The sequence below is a fragment of the Microtus oregoni genome, unplaced genomic scaffold (genome assembly GCF_018167655.1).
Source record: "Microtus oregoni isolate MIOR12 unplaced genomic scaffold, Mior012 000009F_ref0000495, whole genome shotgun sequence".
Lineage (NCBI taxonomy): Eukaryota > Metazoa > Chordata > Mammalia > Rodentia > Cricetidae > Microtus > Microtus oregoni.
In genome coordinates, this window is record NW_024543068.1 from 6,930,559 (window position 1) to 6,944,536 (window position 13,978).

A 13,978-nucleotide genomic window follows, 5' to 3' on the forward strand; every position below is an offset into this window, starting at 1 on the left:
CTCACTCCACAGTGGAAATGAGTGTTAGGAATTTTTCCTAGAGAGGTGTGGCTGGAAAGGCATCTCGTGTACTGTCGATGAGAAGCCCTGTGTTCTCTCTCCTTTGGCAGGGAAGCCCTGGGGAAGAGAAAGCTGTGAAAGGACTGGGCCTTCAAGCTGGGCCGTAGATGAGAGAGTAAAATCTGAGAGATGACACTACTCACCTGAAGTCACGGAAATGCACACAGGGTTCTCTTCTCAATACCACAGGTCCCCTTATTGATGAAGCCAAATAGGTGCATGCCTCAAATCATGTCCACCATGGGAACAAAACTTTGTAGTTTCTTAAGGTAATTTAAAGTATTTACAAGTGCTGCGTGAAGGATTATAGTTATAAGCAACAAGGGCCAACCTTAAATGGGAATGGCGGGGGAGGGGGTATGGGTAGCTCTCTGAACTGAGGAAAGGTTAAACAACACACGTCAGAAGAGAGAGCTCTGGATCAGCACTAGTCACAGAAACTGAGAGTTGTCTCGGTACAGCCATGGAGACAAATTTTTATCATCATTTTTGGTCCTTGGGCCACTTGGCTCAAGTTGAAAAGTAACCAGAGCAATCAAGATGCAGAGACCATGGCAGAGTGCTGCTTACTGGCTTGCTCCTCGTGTCTTGCTTAATCTGCTTTCTTGTAGAGCCCAGGACCACCAGCCTAGGGATGGCACCACCCACAATGAGCTGGGCCCTCCCACATCCATCACTAAGTAAGAAAATGCCCTGTAGGCTTGCCTACAACCCAGTCTTATGGAAGTGTTTTTTTCTCTGTTGAGGCTCCTTCTCTGATGACTCCAGCTGGTTGTCATAAAACTAACCAGTACAGCTGGCAAGGATTGCCCAGCTTCTGCCTTCCTCGTCACAAAACCAAAGAGCTGGTGATGACCTACTGATTCCAACCCATTTTCTGAGTTGTTTATAAGGTATCACCCGTAACAAATTGCCTTTTTTTACTTTTTTAAGGTTTATTTATTAATTATGTATTCAGTAGTCTGTCTGCATGTATGCTACAGGCCAGAAGAGGGCACCAGATCTCATTACAGATGGTTGTGAGCCACCATGTAGTTGCTGGGAATTGAACTCAGCACCTCTGGAAGAGCAGTCAGTGCTCTTAACCTCTGAGCCATCTCTCCAGCCCCCCCCCCTTTTTTTTTGAGGTGGGGACTGGTTTTTTTTTTTTTTTTTTTGAGACAGGGTTTCTGTGTAGGCTTGACTATCCTGGAACTCATTTTGTAGACCAGGCTGATCTCAAACCCACAGAAATCTGCTGGCCTCTGCCTCTTAAGTGCTGGAATTAAAGGTGTGTACCACCATAGCCGAGCTGGTAAATTGCTTTTTACAGATTGTTTTTTCATAAGTACAACCTCCATTACCGTGAAAAGTGTCTGATCCGAGCAAATGTCCAAAGCCAAGCCTCTCTGTATACACTGTCCCCTGGTCATACATGGGAATGTGAATGGCCCACAGAACACACTAAGAGATGAAACATTCAGTCCTGCACAATAACCTTTTTTTTTAGCTGGTTCTTACTGGTCTAGGTAAAGAGAAAACATACCCAATGTGATGGCCCTTTTTTGGAAATAATATGAATCTTAATGCTGAATTTCATCAGGAAAGACAAGTTAACATACACACACACATATTTGGATATATTTGGCTTTTCAAGACAGGGTTTCTCTGTGTAACAGCCCTAGCAGTCTTGGAACTAACTCTGTAAACCAGACTGGCCTTGAACTCACAGAGATCCGCTTGCTTCAGCCTTCTGAGTGCTGGCTTAAAGGCGCACGCTACCACCACCTGACTCCCCTTATGCATTCAGTAGCTGAGACTAGGAAACCAGGACAAGACGTGGCTTGCAGAGTTTTCCTGTCTCACTCACGCTTAGAGACAAGCTGAGGAGTAATTTCTCTGTATCCCAGCAATGTCAACTAAAGCTAATTAGAGCAAAACAATTGTTTCAAGTTGCCTTTTGAGATGAGAGGCCTTCTGCACGGTAGTGAGCAAATCCGTAACAGCGTGCCGAGTATTTAGAACCTGGTTTGCAAGTCAGCGAGGTCTGAAAATTTTATTCTCAGCTACACTGCTTAATGGTGGTGTGACCTCAGGCCATTTATTTAACCCTTTTAGAGAAATCTATTTCTTCTCATCTACGAAGTAGGATTATTGATACCCAGCTCGTTCAGAATAAGTTGGATGGTGCTTTTCAGTGTGAAGCCGAATATTAGTGGTGCTGATACGTGATGGCTCTGAAATTGGTCTGCGGCACAGGGGGATAGAACGAACAGATTCATCGCAGACACCATTGTGTTTTCTTATTATTATGTGTATCTTATTTCAGTTTATTTCCTAAAAACCAGTGTGAAATTTTCAGTTGAATTTCCTAGCCTTACTGTTTAGAAATAACCCTCCAAGTATTTTACGTTCGTGAGACAGAGAAAAACAAATACTTCACTCTGTAGCGCGCTCCTTGGAGAGAGGGTGTGTCTCCCCCGACTTCTGAGATTGAAAAATCCTGCCCGGAGCAATAAAGAAAATTGAAGTTATTTATTTGGAGAAGCAGGGAGGAGTCAGACAATTCCATCAGAGCCCTGTCACGCAGTTCGTCTGTAGCCCCTCGCTGTTCTCCATCTCTGGGCTGTTGTCCCACAGTCTGACCTTCGTGTTTGGGGACCATGAGTTGTGACTCAGACAAAGGGGTGACAGCCCACAGTCATAGGTAGCTCCGCCAATTTCTAGTATGACCTGTGACAGCTGACTTTGTCTCCAGAGACCGCAGTGACCTTAAGGCGGTGGTTCTCAACCTTCCTAATGCTGTGATCTTTTAATATAGTTCCTCATGTTGTGGTGATTGCCAACCATAAAATTATTTCATTCCTACATCATAACTGTACTGTTATAAACCGTACTGTAAATATCTGAGATGCAGGATATCTGATATGTGACTCCCCCCCCCCCCAAAGGGGTCGTGACCCACAGGTTGAGAACTGCTGCTGCTCTGAGGACTTGTGATGAGCTTCAGCCAGTAGGTCTGTGTGGAGAATCTAGCACAGGGCACCCAGCCATCCCCACTGAATGAAGAAGGACAGTGATGTTCAGATGTCATAGTCGCACAACTAAACTCTTTTCCCCCTCAAATCTAGCTTGTCAAGTGAAAAGTTGATCCTAATTTTACCTGTAAGTACAGTCAACCGTACACACAGAGTCAGCCACGGCTCTTTAATTCTGCGTTTATTGTACAGCCGTTTTTTCGTGCCCCTCCTGACCACTCCACTTTCCAGATGAGGAGTTCAGGTCAGAAGAGAACAAAGGACTTTTCCGCTTGGAGAACTGCAAGCCGACCAAGGCGTTATGACTACAGATCAGACCGTCTGTCCTTTGCACTGTATTCCCCGATGTCATGTGCGCTTCTGGAAGTCTGTCACTTTCATATGTCATCCACCCACAGAAACATGCCTGAGGCGTCTCTGAAAATAGAAAATGCTATTAAGAAAATTCATCTTGTAAAGGAAAGCGGTTTGCTCCAGGTGGCCGTCACTGTTGCTGTATTAGGTGCCAAGTGCTACTCAATCTCTTCTCTCCGTTCTTCCACTTCTAAGCACCCCTTCCTTAGTGTTTGTGCTGTGTCTACATAGCTCTTTGACCTAAACAGGCACAAGGGCCCCAGTTTCTCAGGTGTGGGGTTTTGTTTTCGTTTGAAAATGGTGTTTAGTCACTTTGATATCTATTCTGTGTGCACTGATGTTTTCTCTGCCTGTATGTCTGTGTGAGGGTGTCAGATCCCCTGGAACAAGAGTTACAGTCAGTTGTGAACTGCCATGTGGGCGCTGAGGATCAAACCCAGGTCCTCTGGAAGAGCAGCCGGTGCTCTTAAGCACTGAGCTATCTCTAGCGTGTAATCAAGAGGCACACAGAGCCTGACGTCTGCATACAGAAGCCCCCTTGCTCAGCATTGGACCCCCCGAAAGTGCCAGGTGCACAGCCTGCAGACTGCTGTTATTATCAAAGTAGCTCTCTGGCTTCTTGTCCTTTTTAATTTCATCCTCAAAGTACTTGACCTCTGATTTCTTTTTTTTTCTGTTATAGCTTCTGGTCACCCACACTGTTTCTTTTGCCACCTCGAACTTGGCTCTGACCGGGAAGTGCCTTCCAGATTTGCCAATTATGTAAATGTCGACTTCAGCATGCCCACGACTTCTGCCTCCAAAGCAGCTGTGAGGTCCATCTCTGTGGAAGACAAGCCTGGTGTCAGGAAGTGGGTCAATTACTCTGCCCACTACAGCTACAAGGTAGCCTCAGGGGGCTCTGGGCTGATGTTTCCCCAAGTCCATTTGTTCGTTCAACCCCTCCCCCTCTTCCTTTCGGCAAATTCTTCTCATATCAAGGAACTTTACACTCATAGCTGTGGATAAATCAGCTCCGACTTTAATGAAATAATCTCTCCTGGGTAAGAGAAAGGTTTGGAGAAAAAAGAATTAAGGGGCTGATGACGGAAATAAAGAATATAATGTCTGACACCATGAATGATAACAAAAGAACAGAGGGACCAAGCAATAATTGTTACTCACCTGTGACATAATTTGGGTTTTGGAAATGGAGGGGAGCACTGAGAACGTGATAAGCTGAAGCAAGTATTTCATCTGTGGGAATTGTGTATCAGAACACAACAGAGGCACTCAGAGGGCAGTGAGAGTGTAAAACTTAAAAGCCAAACCCTTTACTTTGATAACAGGATTGAAGCTGTGGGAGAAGTCTGCGGTCAGCGCTGGAGAACTGGTTTTCTGGTGGGGGGTGGAGTGGGAGACAGGGTCCCCTCTGTAGCTCAGTCTGGTTCAAATTCTGTTGTCTTGCCTCTGAGTGCTCAGATTATAGGTAGATGACTGCAAAAGCAAGGACTTTTGGCACAAAGAGGTAGACTTGGGTAGACGACTGACTTCCAGAGACGGAAGGGAAAGAGGCATTATTAAGACTTTGCAAAGATATTTGGCAATTTCCTATGTATAATGATTTTCACAGATTTATATAATTTGCTATTCCTTTAAATATTCTTAGTTGTATCACTTAAGCCTTTTAACAACCAAAAAGAACAAATGCCCCCTCTTGTGGCCAGGAAAAAAGCTAGCACTCCCCGCCCCCAACCATGGACTGTAATCTGTCTTCAATTGTTGCCTCCAAGTGGAGAAGTCTAATATCCAGGGTAGGGCTGAGAGGCAGTCGGAATGAGGATGAGATTCCTCAGTTCAAACCTATCAGGGGCTTTAGTTAAGGCCAATTACACTTTAAAAAGATTTATTGATTTATTTGATGTGTGTGGGTGCTTTGTCTACATGCACGTCTGTGCACCCCATGCTTGTAGCACCTGAGAAGAACCTGGAACTGGAGTCACAGACAGTGGAGAGGCATGTAGGTGCTGAGAAGTGAACCCAGGCCCTCCGGAAGAGCAGCCAGTATTGTTAACCACTGAGCTGTCTCTCTAGTGCAAGCCGTGTTACTTTGAAAGGGCAACTTCTTGGCAGTATTTAGCAGAAGATAGGCTAGACTAGGAAATGCTCCGATACTTATTAGCCTAGCGTCTTAAATGAAGTAGCTGGAGAGACGGTAAACTCCGTATTGCCTATTGGTTTCCTCACCTTGGATAAAATGAGCTAGCTCTTGCTCCTGTCCCATGGGGCCTATGGAATAGTGGAGCTGGGGATACCAGAACTGTTCAGAGGGAACTCGGTCACCCCACTGGATGAGGAGCAATCCTGCAAGACAAAGAATAAGAATCTCCCCAGAAGGACCACGAAGAGGGCGTCATGACATATGCGGGATTAGTGGTTCCATTAGGGCAGCAGCCCAGAACTTCCACAAAATAACCTTCTGAGGTTCTTTGGGCTCATTCATTTTCATGCTTTTCCTCTCCCTCCCTCTCATTCCTGATGTTTTCACCATTTTTTTTTTCAGGTGGAAATTGAACAAAAAAAGAGTTTGAAGCCAGACTTTGAGGGAGAGGAGTTGGACAACCCGAAGGAATGTGGGGTACAGTGACAGAGGCCTACTGTGTAAGGACCTGAGGAATGCTGACTCCCGAGCGGTGTCTTCCTGAATATGTTAAGTCAACACCTGCTGTGGCTGCTTCCTGTGTGCAGTCACCTGTGTGTGACAGGAAATCCTGAGAGGGGGTCACTTTCAATAGTCTCCTTGACGCTGAGGATGCCTGAAGCACGGGGTGCACCCGGCTTTTGGAGTGTATTGTATATTGAGCCTCCTTGTCTCTTTTCTGCTTATATCATGACACTGGGGTGTGGTTTATGGTGACGATTAGAGACCTGAAGAGAACGTCCAACGTCAGTCTTGGCACAGTTTGCTCCTGGTATCCATCTGTCCCTTGTAGGTTTCTGGAAAAAGCAGTCTGGAAAGTTAAATCAAGAATCCATCTCCAGGGGTCCCTCTATAAAAAAGTGAGAAGACTTTCAAAACCATTTCTCCTTTGGGTCTACTAGGCCTTTTCTAGAAATCTCCATTCTTTAAATGCTGATTTTACTCCACAGAAGTTTTCCAGATGTTTCCTTTCTATTCTGGATTGTTCAAGATCAAAATGTTTTTTTTTTTTCAACTCCTACTTTCCCATTTGCTATCCTGAGTCATGATACTCAGTGGGAGAGGTCAATCAGATTTTTTTTTTTTTTCAAATTCAGGGGTTGGAGCTTAATTCTACAAATGGCCTGGATTGTATCCACGGTCTGTTGAAAAGAACGGAAAGCTGAACTATTTTTTCTCCACTTGAAGGAAAGGGGACATTATGTGTAATTATATTCAGTTCAAAGACAGGTTCAGTCATAATGAATTGTCAGGGTCTCACCGATCACCTCTAATTCCTGAAATACAGGCATGGCTATGGGAGAGGCCTGTGAGAAAGACACTTGGGAGTTCTTTTTATACCTCGTAGGCAGTGACTGTTACATGTCCCTTTAACTCGAAATTTAGAGAAAACTTAAAGAGTAAAAGCTCAATTGGAATGAGCTTTGCCTCAAAGAACAAGGTTGGTGGTCAGCGTTCTGAAAGTACCAAGAGGCAGAAGCCTCCGGGGTGGGGCTGGAGAAAGCCGGATTCCTGGTGTTGTGAACATGAAAACCTGTTTCTGAGAACCAGAACTTCCCTTTCTGTCCCATGTTCCCAGCCCACCCACTGTTCCCTGTCCCTGCTTTTTTGTACCTTGGTGTTTTCTCTCCTGAAGGATAAAGTGAGGAGACAGAATGCATATTTTATCAGGCTGGGGACATATAAGGAAATATAAAATACCTGCAGTTTGGGACTGACTGATTCAAGATTTATATATTGAGCTCATATTCAGTGAGGTCGATCTATGTACTGGCCTTAGACATTAGAAATCATTGCAGTGTTTTAAACTGTGTTGTTTTGTTTTGTTTTCAAGACAGGGTTTCTCTGTGTAGCCTTGGCTGTCCTAGAATTCTCTCTGTAGACCAGATTGGCTTTGAACTCAGAGATTCATCTGCCTGTCTCCAGAGTGCAGGGATTAAAGGCGTGTGCCACCACCTTCCCCAGCTTGAACTATGTTTTTAACTATCTAAGCATTAGATTGAAATGAAAAGGACAAGCTGCATAAGCATAAACCTGTATTTTGAGTTTTTAAAATGCCACCCTTTCAGTTAGAAGTGTGTGTGTGTTCGTAGAACCCAGGAGGCTGGGTTTTATAGCAGTTCATATAGAAATGTTTTCTTAAGGAAATGAGAGGTTGGTTTTGAACCAGCTATTCACAAAGCTAATGCATGCCATCTGTGATGGTAGGGGTTTAAACAACTCTGCATGGTGCATTCGCCCACACATGCCTGAATGGATGCATTAATAGGTTGAATGTGTCCACAGGCAGGTAAGCAAAGTTGTGAAGATGGTGACTCTATAAGGACCGGGGGAGGGGGTGGGAGTGTCCTCAGGAACAGAGGGTATAGCTGCGAACGGAGGACAGTTTGGAAATGATGTAACGGCTGCCACAAAGTTTCAACTAAACTATAAAAAGGAAGAGGAGTTAGATTTGCTTTGCATAGCTTCAGAGGCAAACAGAATAGAAACCGGAGAGAACTTTACAGATGACAGATGTTTGCTCAAGATAAGCATCTTCTAGTAAGGAGTGCTCTAAAGAAGAAAAAGATGTCCTGCTGTAGCAGATGCCCATGGGTTAACTGAGCCACGCCTATCCCAGGTGCTGTGAATGGGACTGTCATGTTGGTTTGGGGCAGGATGACAGGAAAGCTCTTTTCCAAATAGTCTCGATAGGAATGAGACGCTCCAGCTGGAGACAGCCTTTCTCTGTTTTCGTCCTGTGGGAGGACAGTGGGATCCTCAAAAAGAACTTGGTCAAAGAATCCCATGTCATTTCTGCTGTTAAGCCAAAGGCCTTCAAGAGTTCTCAGATACCCAAGTGCTTGAAGCATGGGCAAGAAGGTCATCCCTAGCCCGGCGCTGTCAAGGGCCCTGTCTCTGAGGTAGCATAGAGTGCACAGTACCTGTGCTGTCTAATCTCCTACCCCCTCGGTTAATTCTTCTTGCTTTGGTGCTTCTCCTGGACTGTTTAGAATTTCGTTGTTTCACCATTAATCAAACATTGGTTGAAAAAAAAAATATTCCCGGGGCTGGAAAGATGGCTCAGAGGTTAAGAGCATTGCCTGCTCTTCCAAAGGTCCTGAGTTCAATTCCCAGCAACCACATGGTGGCTCACAACCATCTGTAATGGGGTCTGGTGCCCTCTTCTGGCCTGCAGGCATACACAAAGAATATTGTATACATAGTAAATAAATAAATATTAAAAAAAAAATATAAAAAAAAAAAAAAAAAAAAAAAAATATTCCCCTCTGTGCTATTTGTATCTAGTAAGCAAATTATCTAATCTTTAAAAATCTACTACCTTGATCACCAGATTTGTTTTGCCTCCACTGTGCTTAGGGTCATTCTGGATAACAGTGTATGGAGCTGAGGAGTATAATAAGATGTATTTGATGACTTATGAATAACCTATATGAAAATCATAGTTAGGCAGATTGCCCTTTTGATATACAGAATGTGTGCTTGCCGTTTGGGTCCTCGGTTATTTTTCCTGTGGCCACACACACACACACACACACACACAAATCCTAGTCTGTGTTCTCAATCATGAAAAAGTGTAAAAAGAGGATGGATTTTACCAATGCAGTTCGAACACGCTTGGGGTCACATGGTTTCAAAAACTTTATTATTGAGTCAAGAGCTTGTTTTTCAACTTTACAGTCAAACAGGACAAAAAAAGATACTCATTCTACTATGTCAAACAAGGGGACTGGCTGTGTAGCTCAGTGGTAGAGAACTTGTCTAGCAAGCACAAGACCCCAGGTTCAACCCCCAGTACCAAATAAGCAAGCAACGAAAAGGGTGGGAGGGATCTTGAAGACAGACCCCCGACACCTCTCTTGTAGACGTAGTGCTGGTTAGTTTTTCAGAAGCCAGCCCTTTGATCCTAGCAGACTTTTTCTTTTGTTGTTGTTTTGTTTCCTGTTTGCTTCCCCACCTCACTACCTTCCCACATTTCTTCCAGGCTTGTCCTCAAGATTATTCCTTCATTCAAAAGAGTCCTTCTTTGAAATGAGACTAATTTCTGTGCAGAAACCTGGCTGGGATCAGGAATGTATGTCCCTAGAAGGTCTACTCCTGAGGAGTGTGCTACATGAAGACAAATTATTGTGGTTATTACTGAACCACTCTCCTTGTGATTTAAAGGCTTGCCACAAAGTGTGAGCCCAGCCCCCTTAACTCCTGTCAAATACACTCATTAAATGAGTGGAAATTATCAGCGCTTTGGCTCTGAGACCGCTTATCCTTTGCTTAGTTAGCATCTGGTCCTCACGTTACAGCTAACAAGCAGGCAGCACTCATTTTCCAGAGGACTTAAACACTTCTATTTTGCTTTTGTTCCTGCCACCAGTGTCAACCAAGCGTCAGGACAGAGGCACTTCCTGAGTGGCTGACGCTGACCCACACCAGACCTTATTCATATTGAGAAACATTTTTGCGCTCAGAGATGGAGGGGCGCAGGTGTTGGCCACAGTTAGGCTATCGATCCAGTTTTATTGCTGCCAGTCCCACAGACCTGTGAGCCCTGCCTGGCCTTGCCCACAAGAGTAAGTAGTGGAAGATGCAAGAGTCTGATGGAGCACACAGCCAGTCCTGCTCTGTCAGGTCTTTGTCTTCCCACATTGACCAGTGCTACTGTGCACACCACATCCCCACATGGGATGGGGATCTGAGATGGGAAGGCTGAGGCTCACCAGGTGAAATCATGATTTCAAAATTTCTACTTTAAGCGGGGCGGTGATGGCGCACGCCTTTAATCCCAGCACTCGGGAGGCAGAGGCAGGCGGATCTCTGTGAGTTTGAGACCAGCCTGGTCTACAAGAGCTAGTTCCAGGACAGGCTCCAAAACCACAGAGAAACCCTGTCTCAAAAAACAAACAAAAAAAAAAAGTCTACTTTATAATCAGTTTAGGGGGAGAGAGAGAGAGAGAGAGAGAGAGAGAGAGAGAGAGAGAGATTGAGCTGATCTTTTTCTATTTTTCCTTAAAAGTTCAAGGAATTAATTGTTATGAGTTGGAAGCGATACCATCCAACCTACTTGTATAATTTCTTCTGGTAAAAACTGGTATTTTTTTAAAAAGTGTTTCAGGATAGGTTTTCCCTGTGTAGCTCTGGCTGTCCTGGAACTCACTCTGTAGACCAGGCCTGCCTTGAACTCAGAGAGCCAACTGCCTCTGCCTCCTGAGTGCTGGGATTAAAGACGTGTGCCACCACCACAAAGTTATTCTTCTAAAAATGGTTGATTTAAATTAATCAATCCTAGCTTGTCTGAAGTTGAGGTTATGATTGGATTAGACTTTGATAGAGAATTGATGAACAGAGCTAACAAAAATTAAAAATATGCCATCTAGTAAATGAATCTTGTATTAACATTTCTACCAAGCTGTGATAGCATTTTCTATAGAATTAGTCAATGTATTCTCACCATGATTCTAATTGATGTTTTCTAAACATGACCAGTGTCAATTTACCAGTTCCCTACACATGACCATGTTTTATTTATGCTCTTGTAAATGAGATTGGTTTTGGATATTATCATTTATAACTGAAGGAAATACAGAAAGCAGTCTTAAGAGTAGGAACAAATGCATGTATTAGTAATAGTCCCATGGTCACTCAAGTAAGAACATGGAAGCTTTATTTTTCTTCTAGTGTGCCTTAGACAATTTGCCAATGAAAGTCAGTCTTATGCGGGAGAATTGTCTGTATTCTGTCAATCATGTTTTAAATAAATGCTGATTGGCCAGGCAGGAAGTATAGGTGGGAAAACCAGAAAGGAAATAGAAATGAGGTAATGAGAACAGGAGAATTCTGGGAAGGAGGAAGTTGATTCCTTCCACTCCTGCCCAGACCACTGAAGCAACAGGATGTGATCTGCCCCACTGAAAAAAGGTACTGAGCCACATGGCTAACATAGATCAGAAAAATGGGTTAATCAAGATGTGAGAGTTAGCCAATGAGAGGCTAGAGCTAATGGGCCAATCAGCTTTATAACTTACAGAGATCTTTGTGTGATTTTCTTTGGGCCTAAACAGCTGGGGGTACCGGGAAGGACAGAAACCCCAACAAACAAGCAGGTCTAGCCCTTCTTGTTACAGTCTTATACTTTAAGAATTGAAAGAGGGACTATGTGTGTGTGTGTGTGTGTGTGTGTGTGTATACATGTGTGTATGTGTATACATATATTTCACCCTTTCAGTTCTTAAAGTATGTGTATTGCAATTCCAAGCCCACAAAGGTAAGAAAGTTTCTATAGTACTATGTTCTGCAGAACCTGGAACAATGCAAATAAAAGCTAGATGTAATGAAAAGCTACTAAAGAACAAACTAAAGAAAATAATAGTGAAAAGAGTTGAAGGATTTATAGCATTGGCCACCCAAGATTCAATGTAACCTGAACTGGAGGTCGTCTCTTAAAGTAAGAAGCTGTGGGAAAGAGGGGTGCCTAGCAGGACTAGACAGCAGAGCTCTTCAGCTCAGCTCAGCTTGCATCGAGTGCCCTGGCTAAGGGATTCCTTGAAGGGAGGAGAGGCTGTCCAATAGGATGCTAAGGATCGTTGTTGGTAGCCATGCGGGGATGACTTTGTGAAGGGGAAGTTGCATAAGCATGAGGACAATCACTATTGCTAACTCACCTGTTATTTCCCCAACTTGATGTCAGTTTCCAGAGACAAAAGAGAGAGAGGGCTGGACTTTCACTTCTTGGGTTATTTTTTTTTTCCCAGCTGTGGTTTTATGGGTTGTTTCACAAAATGTCCTTTCTTGCCACGTTTTGTTGATATTCCTTGTCTCTGAGGTTCTTTATCCATGCTTACGAACCAAGACGTTTAAAACATGTATGCTGAAGAGGCCAGCTAGTTTTTATCTTTTTCTGCTCAAACCCCTTTCCCGTCCCCATCTGTTTAGATGACAGAACTGCAGGAAAGCCCCCAATTCTCTGTTCTACGGTTGACTTCAAAATACCAGTTCAATACAAAGGTCAAAAGGGTAGTTTCCCGGTGAATATTAGGATGTGAATACCAGGTGAAACATAAGTAGATCTAATCCTCCAAGTACTGAAGATGTTAGGATGTAAGATGGTCTAGGATTTATAGGTACATCCTTTTATGTGGATGGCTATAGGAGGGAGGAGAGAACAGAAACTAATCTGGAGCCATCTTAGTTACAAGAAAGTCAAATGAGAGAAAACCATGTTAAAACATATTTAATTTTTTTAATGTGGATCATTATAAAATAACTTTCTGTGGCTGTATTTGAGCATGACTTTAATTTCTCCTCTGGTTAGACTTAGTCAGATACAATGGGTCAGCGCTAACTGGTCAGGTGGAGTCCCAGCATCCTCTCCGTCGTTCCCATGTTCTGCCTCAGACGGAACCCCAGTTCTCACTGTGGAGACTAGCCACACTGTGACTGAAGCCTGAAGCGCCACCATTGCCCGCTCCACGTGCTCTGCGATGGGCCATCCTAGCGCGACTCCCAGCAGCAAGTTCTGTGAACACAGATGTACACTTAACTCCTTATTGGATCTAAGGGTTTTCAAGAACGGCATGTGAGGAGGACGTGAGCCCCTTTCCCCTCCTGCCGGCATTCGTTTATCTTTTACGTTCACTTGCCAACAGAATCTGGAGAACCCTTTGCCATATTCAGGAGGCTAAACGGGATCACTGAGAAAAGGCAACGCGGGAGCATCCCTTCTCGCCCGCCCCCTTGTGATGTCTGTGTGAATTTCAGTGTGTCCGAGTGGTTGGACCCAAGATCCAGTGAATGGCTTCACTGATCTGAGGCTTGTATTTCACTTCATTTGTCAACTTATCCTTACTCGGTGTAACTTCTTGCACTCTTGTGGCTAATTTTAATGTACCAGTTAACTTTTAAAAGAATGTGCCTACGTAACAAAGTCTACACACTGGCTATTCCTGTAGAGGTGAGGTTTTGTTTTCAATGTTTTGCTGAATAATCTGTAATATCTTTTTCGAGCTATGAAAAGGAAGTATTAATAAAACATTTTTAAGCAAAGTATCATTGCAGCATTTAATAAATGCAGGCGTGATAAAGAATACATTTGCCGGCTATGGTGGCTCATGTCTTTAATAAAAGAACAAGAGAGATGGCTTAACAGTTACAAGTGCTTGCTGCTCTTCCAAAGGACATACATCAAAAACATCCTGTAATTCCAGCTCCAGGGGACCAATACTCTGGCCTCTGTGGCTACCTGCATTACACGTATGCATACCCACACAAACATACATACATAACACGTTTTTTAATCCTCCAAAAACTTTTAAGTCACAGGTAGTGGTGCATGTCTTTAATCTCACAATCTCAGCACTCAGGAAGCAGAGGCAGG

The 13,978-nt window shown here is 43.8% G+C and overlaps 1 protein-coding gene across 3 annotated transcripts in view; it reads left to right on the plus strand.

The window, feature by feature from the left end:
* Positions 1 to 13,686, plus strand: part of Ston2 (stonin 2) — a 154,414-nt gene extending 140,728 nt beyond the window's left edge. For 2 of the 3 annotated variants that reach the window (XM_041658384.1, XM_041658386.1), the window contains 2 exons: positions 4,114 to 4,316; positions 5,974 to 8,745. In XM_041658384.1, the coding sequence (XP_041514318.1) occupies positions 4,114 to 4,316; positions 5,974 to 6,057 (287 nt within the window). In that variant the 3' untranslated portion in view covers positions 6,058 to 8,745. Of the gene's footprint in view, positions 1 to 4,113; positions 4,317 to 5,973; positions 8,746 to 12,916 lie in introns of those variants that run through there. The other variant, XM_041658385.1, reaches the window with a different exon arrangement.
* The last annotated feature ends 292 nt before the right edge of the window (positions 13,687 to 13,978 follow it).